At 41.1% G+C, this 14,325-nt stretch overlaps 1 protein-coding gene across 4 annotated transcripts in view; it reads right to left on the minus strand.

Annotated features, from left to right (window-relative positions):
• KIF5C (kinesin family member 5C) overlaps nt 1–14,325 on the minus strand; it is a 77,557-nt gene that overhangs the window by 20,127 nt on the left and 43,105 nt on the right. For all 4 annotated transcript variants that reach the window (XM_074144883.1, XM_074144886.1, XM_074144885.1 and 1 more), the window contains 6 exons: nt 13,570–13,694; nt 11,667–11,771; nt 11,177–11,325; nt 6,541–6,689; nt 3,232–3,407; nt 692–760 (listed from right to left, as the gene is read on the minus strand). In XM_074144883.1, the coding sequence (XP_074000984.1) occupies nt 692–760; nt 3,232–3,407; nt 6,541–6,689; nt 11,177–11,325; nt 11,667–11,771; nt 13,570–13,694 (773 nt within the window). The remainder of the gene's footprint in view (nt 1–691; nt 761–3,231; nt 3,408–6,540; nt 6,690–11,176; nt 11,326–11,666; nt 11,772–13,569; nt 13,695–14,325) is intronic.

Genomic DNA, 14,325 nt, shown 5'->3' on the forward strand with positions numbered 1-14,325 from the left:
GGGCACTTGGTAATTTAGTGTTATTGCCAGATTTTACATCTTCAAAACCTCTGGTAAACAAATGACAGATAAGGAAGTGACTTGGCTGTAAATTTAGTGATCATATTCCCCATCTTAAAAACCACATTCATTTTATGGATGGAAACAACAAAATAAAATGTTTAAAGCAAGCAATCCAAGATTATAAAGCGAACCTGTGGCAGCACCGATAATCAATTTTTCAGTCTGACAGATTTCTCACAGTACTATCTCTAATTGCCAAAATAATGAACATCAGGACTGTAATGAACATTACCAGGAACTAATCTTTATACTGTCAAACTAGGAAATCTGTTCACCACCTACAGCCCATAGTGTCCGGATACCTGAAAGGATGCAGACATATATTGAAAAACACATTTGAAGTGAAAAAATACTGGCCGCGCTCCTACCTTGGTACCTCCAGCATCACTTCCCAGCAGGATGCTATGCTATTATAAGGAGCTATCAAGGCTTAATGCTCTTCTGAGGATATTAAGAAATTTGAATTTTAAACCTAGCTGTCACACAGCTTTCTCTTACCTATGGAATTTTAGCCAGTTAATATGAATATATTTAGCCAATAACTGTGACAGAATCACTAAGCAAGGGGCTCATAAGTAAAATGTAAGGGGGTTTCATTTTTCTTTTTTCTTTTTTTTTAGTTTTTTACCTCCTCTTGATCCAACATTTGCTGCTTTAGCTTTTCAGCCAACTGGCTCTGCTGGTTGATTTCATCATCCTGCAATGAAACAAGGTTGGAGATTTTTAGTTTCTTTTCACAGTTCTTGTTTGGTCACTTTTATTTCCCCTTTCTAGAAAAGAAGTAAGAATAATGCCATAGCAAACCTTGTGCAGATTTGAGTGATATGAGAGGAGAAAAAAATATACATACGCAGAGCTATATAGTAAAAGCAATGTATACATGCAGCTGTCTCTGGTATATACCACAGAATCATAGAATGGTTTGGGTTGGAAGGAACCTTAAAGATCATCCAGTTCCAACCCCTCTGCCCTGGGCAGGGACACCTCCCACCAGACCAGGTTGCTCCAAGCCCCCTCCAACCTGGCCTTGAACCCCTCCAGGGATGGGGCAGCCACAGCTTCTCGGGGCAACCTGGGCCAGGCTCTCACCACCCTCACAGCAAAGAAGTTCTTCCCCACATCTCAGCTCAATCTCCCCTCTTTCAGGGTCAAACCCTTCCCCCTCCTCCTATGGCTCCCCTCCCCCATCAAGAGTCCCCCCCCAAGCTTTCCTGGAGCCCCTTGAGGGACTGGAAGGGGCTCTAAGGTCTCCCCGAAGCCTTCTCTTCTCCAGGCTGAACCCCCCCAACTCTCTCAGCCTCTCATACCTAAGCAGAGGTGTCCCTGGTGATAAACAATGCGGTCAGAGTTGCCCCTTATAATTTGCAGGAGACTTCACCAACGTATGCGATGTTTTATAGATATACAAATACATGCACACCCTTTCTCTCTCTTTCTCTGTCCCCAAATTTCAGCTGAAGAGAGATAATTAGAGACAGATTTATTAACGAACTTACAGTTTACAGGTCTGAACTGCTTTAATGAAAGAGGAAGCTCAAACCACAACACAGAACTTGGACCCTCAACTGCAGAATTTCTATTTTCCTACTCCACCACAGCCCTTGAAGCAAACACTGCCGGGTAACGCACAGCCAGGCAGCCAATTCTACTGGCATTTCCACTCCTTTGTTACAACAGCATCCTCATGGGCAGGAGCTGATTTTAAATACAGAAGAGAAATGACGACAGATCCCACTGTTCAAGTCCTTCCCCCAAACTGCAACAGGCACACCAAGCACAGGACTTGACCAAGTCCATCTCTTCTTGTACCTTCTCTAAAGGAACACTAAAGATAAATCATTGCTTTTTACTCTATCAGAGTCAGCTGGTATTTTGTGTTTCACCGACAAGCACGCTAATAGATTGATTTCTGATAAAAAATACAGCTATCAAGTAGAATACATCGAATCATTTCCCAGATGCAACACGAGAATGGTCTACACTGTAACAAGTTATACGTGGCAGTATTTTGGCTTTGTTTTGGGGATCAAATACCTTCCCATTTCCCATAGTGCTGCAGCAATGCACCAAATTATGCTTTCCATGTTTTCTAGGGTGAAACTCAAACCTGCTGCCATTTCCCTCAAGAACAATTCAATGGGCTTTGTTATTATTGATGAGGGAAAGTGAAAGAATGACTTTTTTTTCTGTTTCTAATCAATATGTAAAAGCTAGAGATTGCTCCCGGGGCTGTATTCTCCATCACAGAAAAGCTGTAGTTTCTTAAAGACCTTAACTGTTATTTTGAATGCCATCACCACACTGCTGTGTGCAGAGAGAGCTCACACACATCAGGGTTGAGGCTTAAACACAACTATCCGCTCCCTCCCGCGCTATTCAGAAACAGCCAAATTTTAATATTCACACACAAGGAAACAGAGGGGTTTTTTTCTGACATTTTCCCACTAATTACAGTAGAAAGTTAAAATCAAGCTTTGATTCATGATTAAAGCTACCTTGAAAACTTTCGCTAGACAGCCTTTAAGCTGTTCTCATCCATAATGGTCAATGGTTTTAATATGCCTTTTTTACCCCCCACTACTTATCTTCACACGAGCCAAAGCCATTAATGGCAAGTGCTCGGTAAATGTATGGCCGATAGCTTTAAGTGCCAATGATGTATTTCAAGCTGTGCAAATAAATAAATAAGCCACCTGCACTCCAGGCAGCGTTCACAGCTAGAACAATAGGAACAAAAGAGCCCCAGGGGACGGTTATATATTTTCCTTAAAATTCTAATACACAATAAATATAGAAAAAATACTAAGATACCGTTTCCCCTTTTTCTTTCTCCTATGACTCCAAGATTCTATGATGTTATAGTTTGCTGAGGGATTTTACACAAATCACTGAAGAAAAGGAGTGCTGAAAAGCCTGTACCGATCCCTTAAAATTAAAGGCAAATTGGCTCTGATTTCATGGAGAACACCCCCAAACACTATCTGCAGAGGGAACAGAGGCACAGGGCTGATGTGACAGGACAAGATCTGGTTTCATGCAGTAATAGTGTTTTGAACTTTGGGACATTTTCCAGTCCACGGGGCTCCGGAAACACAGAGAAACACCCAACCATTTTGGCTTAGTTTTCCATTCTCACCCAGCGAATGGAATCAACCCAAAAATTCACACCTTATCGTCCAGCTGCCTGTAGAGACTGGCAATCTCCTCATCATATTTCTGCTTCTCCTCTGTCGAGATGCTGGCAACAACTGGCGTGATGTTGTCGATAATCGGGGTGTTATCACAAGGCTCCAGGTTCTTCTGGTCCTTTGAGCTGATCTGCTCATCTTCAGGCACAGCTTCTCCTGCAGGCACGCAATTTATGGTCATTACAATCCAAGAGAAATGGTTGCCCAAACCCATGGACATCCCAGGATGGTCCTTCATGGCTGCCAAGACGGACTCAGCAAAGCAAAGAAGGGCTGTGTCCAGCTGTGCAAGGCAGAGAACTGCCATGCAGACAAATGAGGGGCCAAAGGAGGTGCGGAAAGACGGCCATCCTCGTTAGGAAAATTACCTCCACGGTTAGAAACACAAACACACACAATGCGTCAACAGTTCGAATGGCTGCCATTAAAAGCACTAAACTCCCGGCTCCCTTTTCACTCCAACCCTCTATAGATGGGATTAGCTCCATGGATTACCAGAAGTGTAAATAAGGAGGAAAAAAATCTGACTTTCAGCCTAAAGCCTACTGGCAATTAAATGTCTCTTCCTCTCCAGATTTCCAACTGCCTCATAATGAACTGCTCGAGCATTGGGACAACAAGCGAGACAGCTGCATTTAAAATTATATTCACCTTCTGCCTTGTCACATCTAAAATTAAAGCCCATACACCAATTTTCAGATGTTGCCTGTGCACACCAGACAGGATGTTCTCCCTACACCTTTGCATTCAAAATCATTTCCTCCGAGGAATATTTTCTTGGGTAACGTCGGTGCATTACAATTCCGAGCCCGGTGCAGTTCAGTGAAGAGGGACAGGCGAGGCGCTCATGTCAGAAATTGAATCTATTCTCATTAGAGCCTGGTGAGAGACTCCGCCAGTCACTGAATCCCGCACGCGTTGTGGGAAGGTTACATCCAACCCTTCTGCACAAACAGGTTTTTTCCCTTTTCTATGAAAAGCTACAATATTTTAGTCCCATAAAGCTTCACCTGCCATTCCTCTTGCCAAAACAGCATAGGCACTATTTGTCTTACTGGTGGGGAAATAAGTAAACAGGACAAACCTATCAAAACCCAAAAAGGCAGGCTAATTCCAGCCCCAAAGCAAACAAAACAGGCCATGAAAGAGCACAACCAACTAATGGAGAAGATAACTGTCAAGCTTAAAGCTGAAAAAGAGTAATTTGAAAACAAGCATCATAACCTCTATAAAAGTACTTCACTCAAAATACTTTTTGCCCTATTGCTAATGGCTTGGTGATATTTGATCTTGCTAATGAGAAAAATGTAAATTGATTTTTCATTGTTGCATTTCACTGGAGCAGACTAGGAAAGGTGGGCTCGGTCAGACCGCGGGACCCCGCACACACAGCAATGCTCCTCAGGCTGCAGAGAAGCCAGCAGGAGCCTCCCAAAGTGAATTTTTAGATTTTCATTCATTGGATGAAAACAACCTCCTACCTGTAAAACACCCGCCAAATTGTGCACTGGGATACAAAGCTGCTGAAATCCTGCTTCGGTGAGACCTGAGCACACCCTTTTTCTGCTACAGTTTTATTTTGTATATTATTTTCTAAGTTTATAGAATAAGCCATACTAACGGAATATTTATGCCTCTATCTGGCATTTCATATTCAAGATGCAATTTCTGTGACGCTTTCATTCGTAAAGAGCCTCCTTTGACAGAATAACTTTCCAAAGGATGCTATCGCAGAAGGCCGGACAAGAAATCAATACTATTTTGAATGCATTGAATGTATTGCTGGCTAACGCCAATGAGAAAAGCAGGAGAGACCAGAGGGGATGAGGAGATGTGTATATTTAGACAAAGCAATAGAAACAGCATGTAACAAGGCTTGTTCACGTGGCGTATAGAAAGGATCTATATAGGGTTTTCTAAAAAAGTGTTGCTAGAAAGGGAAGGAAATTAAAGCCGTCACATTTAGCAAAGATGGAATGAAACACGCAGAACAGGAGTGGGTTAGAAATCCCCAGCCCTCCCCAACAGCGCCAGCACAACCACCGTCTCCATAGCAATTGCGCTGCGCTGATAAGGGAAATATTCCCTGCGCCGAAATCTCCAGAGAGAGGCAGGGAGCGCAATCATCAGGTAACGATCTCTCATCTGAAAGGCAAGGAAACAGCACGGGCAGCTGCAGGAGGAAACAATTTTTCACCCCCGTAAAGGTCAGGTTTTATCTTGTAAGCAGCGATTTCACCCAGGGATGTTCAAAACCAGACTTGAGTGTGCCAAACAAATTGTGACTAATCATTAAATCACAGATTTGTTCTCGCTTTAGATACTTCACGTTTGCAAGAGTTACTTACTATTGAACTGCGAGACTCGTCAACACATAGGACCAGGATGACGAGCAATGGAGAAAATAAAAATGACTCCAAAGAAGCGGTATTTTACTGTTGGGGTTGTTGGGATTTCAGGGTGCAAGAGGGTTCTGGGCTGGGTTTTGGGGACTGGGGGGGTTGTTTGTTTGTTGCTTCTAATTGGTATGGGGGTTGGGGTTTTTGTTTGTTTGTTTGTTTGTTTAATACATGGAATAAAAACAAAAAGCAAGGATGGTTTGCTAAAATTTTTTGTCCACATTCCAGAATAAATAAAAATTCTTTAATTTGTATTTATACATAAAAATATTATTCCTCCTCTAGCACCCTATGCTTGATCGTACAAACCTACCCCGAACAGCAATTCCCTATGTTTCTAAGCAGAAAATTGGCTGCTCTCAACATAAATTTCACTTAGAAGCCATAGAAGGAAACGAGTGGTCATTCATCAATCAGGTGACACTCCTAATCATTGTACTAAAGGACTAATTACTTTAATGGTAAACTCAATTATAAAAAAAAAAAAAAAAACCAAAACACCGAGATCTCGTTATCTTTAAGCGTAACGGAACTGACTGTCAGGCCTGAAAAGCAGAGTTCTTTATAAGAAACAACCAAACAGAATGGCATTTTACCTTTTCTTTGTTAATATGATTAACATTATTAAAAATTATCAATGCCTTCCTGTATTGGCTACATCTGATGTCACACCAGCTTTGGCACTGAAAACAGTACCATCTGTAAATGGCTGCTGCTGGTTTCCCTGGTTTTTGCTTCTTCCCCTTTCAGTTATTATTATGAAGCGTGAGCTCCAGCTCTGAATGGTGAGCTTAGAAATAATATGCCTCTTTGTGATTTAAGGCAAGATTTAAACCTATGTAATTTAAAAATACAAAGGCATGTACCCATTCCCATTTGCTGGTACGTACCATTTCTCCACCTGTTCAGTTCCAGCTCTAGGTGCTGAATAACATTCTTTAGACTCTTGTTTTTGTCTTTCTCCTTCTCGTACTTTTTCTTCCATTCCTCCGCGGTCAGCTCCAGATTCACAGACACTGTGTTCTTGATCGTCTTGGCTCTGCGCAACAAAACCAGGTGTCAGTTGCTCTGCAACTTTTATCTCCGTACAAGAATTCAAAATTTTTTCCATAACACAAAGGGAAACTATTAAACATTTGCGATTTATTTTCTAAAGTGCAATGCCACAATTCCATTTTCTCTCAAACCCTCAATGCCATTACTACCTTGAGGCCTCAATGGAAATTCTTCCAGTGACTGGTTAGACATGGATCTGCTTCTTCAGATTCCTCCAAAAAGAAAAGCTCTGGAAATTGTTCTTGGATTAAGGACAAAATCAAGTCCTGTCACTATTGCTCTGCGAGGTAAGCTGTCACTTCGCAGCTTCTCCTGGATCCACCGTAGAGTTCCCCACAGCATCTGACCACGGACTCACGCCATCTCTGAACAACCATCCCTTAAACTCCACCGACAAAACTCAGCCGTATGTCGCAGCATGAAGGATATCAACACAGTGAAGCAGAGACAGAATCATAGACTCATCAAATGGTTTGGGTTGGAAGGGACCTTAAAGTCCATCCAGTGCCACCCCTGCCCTGGGCAGGGACACCTCCCACCAGACCAGGTTGCTCCAAGCCCCCTCCAACCTGGCCTTGAACCCCTCCAGGGATGGGGCAGCCACAGCTTCTCGGGGCAACCTGGGCCAGGCTCTCACCACCCTCACACCAAAGAAGTTCTTCCCCACATCTCATCTCAATCTCCCCTCTTTCAGGGTCAAACTTATGGAAACTGATCCTTCTTGAAAGCCAAATGACACTTTCAAATATGTGTCTGGGGGTGGAAGGAAGGGAAGGAGGGGAACAGCTGGTCACCACCGGGTAACTGGGCTACTGCTGGGCTGCGGAGGGCTCTCGGGGGGAAGGGAGCCCGAACTCGTGCCTGTGCCACTGCTCACGAGTTACTGCCTCTCTAGGCAAAAATCACAAAATTTAAACCCGTCTAACAACAACCGCCACCACTTTACTATTGTGAAAGTGCTTAGCTCCAACTGAACCTAAACAATCCCACCAGAAAACACAAAGCAAGCAGAAAAACCGCTCTGCACCTACTCTAGCAAATCCACATTTAAAAAGAAAAACCAAACAAATCACTATGAATTAAGAAAGCTTCGGATCTTTGCCCTTCACTGCTCAGACACTGAGTCCCTCTGACTCCAGTGTTACTGGGTAAAGGAGAGGCTAAATAAAGCAACAACAGACAAACCTCCTACTGGTTTGTAAAGCGTAGGCTGAAACGTCAGTGCAAGAAACTACGCCCAGGAATGGGCTAGAGATATAAGGGCTAACTCTCCTTTGGGGAGGGCACAGGATATTAATTATTTTCTTCACAGCTCCACTTAACAATTCTAAAGCATCCTTTAAATGTGGCCAATCACTAAAAATCCCCAAACTTTGTTTTGTCAGCAAGAAAGCACTCCCGTATCTGTGCCTCATCCTCCAAACTCTGCTCCAGTGATTCGCACCATGTGGCAAGCAAGAGTTTTATTACCTTAGAAACATTTTTAAATAACCCTGTACTTTTGAAATATGCAGATGCCTAAGAGTTGGCTTTTACATATTGTCTCTGCCAAAAGCACAGCTTGAGTTTCCACTCATTGAACTGCACTAGGGGAAAAAAAATGCCACACCATTAAGTTCGACTGCGTTACCCTAATGATGGATGAAGTACTTACTAGCAACTAGAATTAAAAATAATATAAAAACACAAGAAAAGATGGGGCAGAAAGAGAAGAAGCCAATTCACTACTAATAGAGGAGCACAGGCACGTGTTGATTAGTGTAAATGGGCCTGTGAAGATGAATTTTACTCCTAACACTTATTTTAATGGTGATATAATTCTTTCTTGCTGGGAAAAATGGAGGAACCAGTAATCACCCATGACTCATATAGCTTCCCTTTAATGTTATTCAGGCCTTTAATAATGTCACATCAGAAAAATGAAACACCGCAACCCAAGAGCCTGTAAAAGAAACCGTTTCCCGTAGACAGCAATATTCCTATCCAAAATGCTGACAAATAACTCTCTGTACATATAGTCTGTGTGCTGCTCTGCGGGTCCAGTACATCACCAGTCCTCCTGCTGGTATTTCCTTCCTAACAACTGAAAGTTCTCCACGAGGAACTCCCATTTCAACCCAATTCTATAGCTCCTAAGCAAACAAACACAAACCCCACAGTAAAACCTCAACAAAGCACACTCAGGAAGTATTTAGCTATTTTCCCAGTGCTTTCAGCTGACATCCCAGTCCTCAGTAAGGAACAGCTTACAAATGTTCCTCTTCCTAGAAAAGTGTTAGTCGTGTCACATCTCCCCAAGCTCTGCTAGCCAGGAGGCGCGGAGCCGGTTTGAAAACTATTTTGCTCCAAAAGAAAGGCAAGTTTTACTGATTATTGGGAAGAGAAACAAACCCAAGAGAAACGTAAACTGAAATAACCCAGAAACTGGACTTCCTCTACACACACTTCCTCAAGTAGTCAAACATACAACTGCCCAGAGATCTTGGAGCACTGTTACACGTTACAGAGCAAAAGCAAACCCCCTTTAATCCAGATTAAAAAAAAAAAAAATTAAAAAAGCTACACTACCTTTTAATCCCCTTAATCTGAACTATTACATTTTACTGCTTACATTTCTATTTACTTCAAACCATGCCTGCACACAGAGCAGGCTAACAAAACCTAACAAAACACCTAATCATCAATTAAAAATTAAATGCCCCCGCACTGCGTTACTGCCCTGGAGCCTTATCCAGAATGAACTAGCAGGAACTTTGGCACAGCTCTTCTGTTCTAGAGAGGTGCAAGACTCACACTCGTCTGAAATCACCTGCAGTCAGAAAATTGTACATGGGGAGGTTGAAACTGTGAACCATCAAAACATCGAAGCTTTTACCATCAACAAAACCTGTGCAACTCATTATACTTCAGAATTGTTAATGCTCTTTATTTAATTACTGCATCTTAAGATTTGCATTTACTCAACATTTCTGTGATGCACATTATAATATATGGAGTGTCAGTAGAAGCTTACATCTTCAATAACTTAAACTTGGGTTCATCATAAAACGGTGAATTAAAACTGCACAGTGACCATTGACCCAATTATATGTTAACGACCACTTTTCCATAAAAACTTACTGCAGCAACCTGTGGAGTTCCCTTTGGGGAGCTTTTTTGTTGTTATTTAAGCGAGTAGCTTATAGGAAGCAGTGATGGGAGGAACTGGTGCTTTTTGCAGCTACCTGGCTTCCGGCACATGGGTCCCTCCCCACCTTCCACAAATCCCAGCAGCAGGTGACAAGGACAAGTTAATACTGGTTCTGGCAATGCCAGATGGAGAGCGTGTTGCAGAAAACCTGCACTAATCCACAACTCTCCACTAAGAAGGACTGCATCCGACTGCAGCTGTCTGTCCTGCACTTCTATGTACTCTTATATACAATAAAGGAATCATCTTCCCTAAGAAAATCTAAGGAAAACTCACATTAAAGGATAAAAGTGGGGTAATGTATTAATAGAAGATTGTCATATTCATCTTTTATCTATGATTTTACTTTCCAATATAAAACGGTCCTTAACAGCATGGGTTTCAATGCAAAAATTATGCATGGTGGAAAATAACCCATTTTCAGACAAAGATAAATTTATTGTATTGTACAAACTGTTAAATAAATTCTATTTCAAACAATCGTAACTTGCTAGTATTTTCTTCTTTCTGCTATTACACAAATAAACCAAAATGAGTAATTTTACAAAGGATCAGAGTTCTCCTCAATTACAACGAAAGCAGTAATTACGTAATGAGCCTGACCTATTTCTGCAAACTTTCCAAATGTATTTCATATGACTATTGCCAACGAACACATATGGAAGAGAAATTTTCCTTCCCAATACTTCCACGCTTATTTTATTCTCGCTTGTTTCTGAAGACTTGTTCCTAAACTGTTAAAACCCTTCAAACATAAAAATGTCCATGAGCTATCACGGTAATCTATCAAAGTTGTCAATATTACATGGAGTTCACATTCTTCATTTTTGTTAACGGCTAAAAAATATCTTTTACAACCATGACAATAATCCCTGAGATGTCGTTCAAGGAGAAGACACATCTTAAAAGCATCAAGAGTAGCATTAGATAAAGCAAACCCGAATATTTTCCACCATTAGCCAACAGAAAACCACCCAATGCCATTATCTTCCCCATAAAATTTCAAAGTACTCCGATAACACTTTGTGCTTTCTACAGGAAAAACTACCAGAGCTTCTAAGCAGCGCAGCTGCCGGCCAACATTAACATTTATTTTTATGGTACCACAGGGAATGAAGAGACAGTTTTCTCGAGTTCTCCAGTACTATTTTTGAACAACTCCAGAAACCATAACCTCTACGTTTTAAAGCGCCTACTTATCTCGCTCCCCTCGGCAGGGCTGGCTTGGAACGCGTGGAAGAGCCCGAGTGTCATCCAGCCTGATGCTGAGTGGGACTCACCGTTGTCCAAACATCAGGGTGGACTTCGTTTCTGCTTCGTTGAACACGGAAGGAGAACAGCATATCACAATGGTGGTTCTGCAGTTCCCACCAAGGGAATCCTGAAGTATTCGGGTCATTTTGCTGTCTCGGTATGGAACATGGGTTTTCTAATCAAAATATAAATAAGAGACAAGAACAGTTTTTTAAGTAATGATATCGTAATGAGAGAGAACATGAGTCGACAATGACAGGTTTAATGGACTTGAAGCATGCAATCCTGAAGAGTAATTGTTTTGATTGTGCTAAGATTGGATAATCACTCAAGTGAAATCTCTGAGAATTAGTTTCTTATCTTCAGTGGAAGAGCAAAAGCGTCACTGGTTTGTGGCTGGAAAGCTAATGTTTTCTTCTTTCGGAATTGAAATGTTAGCTGACTTTTTTATGTGCATGGCAAAGAAACAGATAGATAAAAAGCCATTCTTCAACAACACAAAACAGGATTACTTACAGTTCCTTCTGCCAAGGCAGATATCACATTGCCTAAAGCAGACAAAGACTTATTGATATTTTTAGCTTCATCAAGAACAGCGCCCTCCGCTCCGGTTTTGCTGACCTACCAAAGAGAGCAGGCAACAGTCAGGCTCAGCTACCGGCAAGCGCCTCTACAGATACAGCTACAACAAAGATACTGCAACCGGTAAAGATGCTCTTGGAAGAAAAACAAAGCAAGCTTATCCCTCAGAATGAAGGAGGAGAATTTTATATGCACTTTTTTGTTAGTAGAAGCCTGTAAAAATTCCACGTTTCCTTCAGTGTAACAGCAAGTTGACCCTTACGTTGTTCAGGGAAAAGCTGGTAAGTCCGTGCTCTCCTGAGGACGCTTGGGGACCACTTCTAAGACCAGACTGTCCATAGAGATGGGGAACACCGCAAGTGTATTCTCAGTGGCCCAGAATATGCCACCAAACAAGTATCTTGGCTTTGTATTCTGCTTGCATGGACCAAGAATATCAGGACAGAAAAAGCGTGATCTCACTCATCCTGAATGCAAGGTTTACTGGTCCACAAACTGGATTCCAAGGTGGCCCAGGTGAGAAGCTTGGTGGCCTGGGACCAGCACTCCTTTAGACAGCAACACAGTTTTACAGTCTTTTCTCTTTCTTTTTGGGGGGTGGGGTGGGGAAGGGCACCGAAAAGTAGGACAAAGCCATATACTTTTCTCTACATTAAAACTACAGTATCTGTACTTTCCCCTGTGACATAAAAAGGAAACAGAATTATATCTTTTAAGACGACAAGCTACCAAGGGAACCCTTATTTCAGGTTTTTTGTTCACCCAAACAAACAAAAGCGTAGTTTTCAGAGGAGAGCAGAGCCTGACTAGGCACTCATTTTCTAAACACCACTAAGAGCTTTTAATTTAACATTTAGTATTATATGCAATAATAGAAATTAACATGATTAATTACTCTGGTGAATGGCTTCCCCATTGTACCAATGGGTTATCAACTAGTGCGTCCCCATGAGCATCCTGAAAGCTGCCCAGTCTATCAAACACAAACTTTTATTTTACTTCTCATTTTCAGAAAGAAATAGAAATCTCTGACCACAATGAGAGGTGTTGCTTCATCCTGAGTAATTATTTTGAGATGTACAGGGGTTACCAAGGATCCCGCTTGAATAAAGAATTCCATAGCGTTGCAAAATGACGAGTTTTATCATTGATTTCATTTACAATGAAACAATTTTGAACTCTCCAGAAGATGTTAGAATGAGAACTGGGAAACAATGACATTTTCCCACTGCAGTACCATTCTAGACCATTAGTCCTTTGGTAAACAGATACAAGTTTTTTTCTGGTTAGTATTTTTCTTTATTGGAGAGCAGAAATAGTCACCACAATCAAGAGAGTCATTCAGGGAGCTTCAGATAGACTTCAGCTGTATAACTGCATTAACTGCTGTTATTTCATTGATCTAACACGTGAAATAATTACAGAAAACCTAGAAATAGGACAGGTCTGAATGTAAGCAAGTTAAAATAGCTGTCTAATTTGAAAAATTACACTAAATTATATTACTTTCTTCAAATACCCATAACTAAATGTGAAGCTATATAGAAGTACACTGATTAAACCCACTTCATTATAAGTGAAGATATATTGCAGATTTTTGGGGTTTGCATTTCATACCAACAGTTCTGATCTGCTCTTTTTCCCCATCCCACATTAAAAACAAAAAAAAAGAAGAAAAAAAAAAGGAAAAAAGAAAAAAAGAAAAAAAAAACAGTTGCCATACTAATGATGACCTAAGATAAGACTTCTGTCAAACCTAGCTTAATTTGCACATTCACATGCTCAATTTAGTGGTCCCACCAGGATTATTCACAGTTTAGGAAAAAGGAAAGGTTACCTTCTCGCTTCCAGCCAAGTCCACCAGGTAAAGCTTTCCACTGAGTTTCTTCTCAGTTTCCACATTCTCTTGTTTAATATTAATGAGGAAGATACTGTGGCTCCTAGAGCTGTGTTCATTCATATCTGCAATCACATTTGAAAGGTTTTGGTTAATTGACTTTAAAACCTGACATGAAATTCTATTTCATCAGATGTAGCCTATGGCTAGTAGGAGGAGATCCACTGGAGAGCCCAGACCACTGTACTGACAGCAGCATCTACACCAAGAGCTGCAAATAAAGCTCATGGGCTACAGAAGGAGGTCCTACTTCCTCCCAACATGACCAAATTAACCAGATTCATGATAAAATATAGCCTTGGGAAAAAAAAAAAAAAACACCTTTCATTTTTTTCTTCTTTCTTTTTTGAAAGTTTTTTTATTCCCCTGAAGCACTACAATTTGACCAGAAATAGTTAAAAAAAAAAATCACAAAAAAAATCATAGCATAAGAATAATAAAATAACATGTCACAGATACAGTAAGAAATAAAGGTTCTGTCCTTTTCTGCTTCTTCATGAGTATAGGCAGCTCACACAAAAACCTGCTGTGATATAACATACGCTATTTAGACACAGAACTACAATGAGGATCTATGTTCAGCATCCTGGGCAGAGCAGTAATTTTGAGCTGAGAAAGAGAATTTAAAGGGAAGTAATAATAATTGCAATAAAAAGAAGTTGGACATGACTCAGTGCAATTGTGTGAGATTTCCCA

The sequence above is a fragment of the Numenius arquata genome, chromosome 3 (assembly GCF_964106895.1).
Source record: "Numenius arquata chromosome 3, bNumArq3.hap1.1, whole genome shotgun sequence".
Lineage (NCBI taxonomy): Eukaryota > Metazoa > Chordata > Aves > Charadriiformes > Scolopacidae > Numenius > Numenius arquata.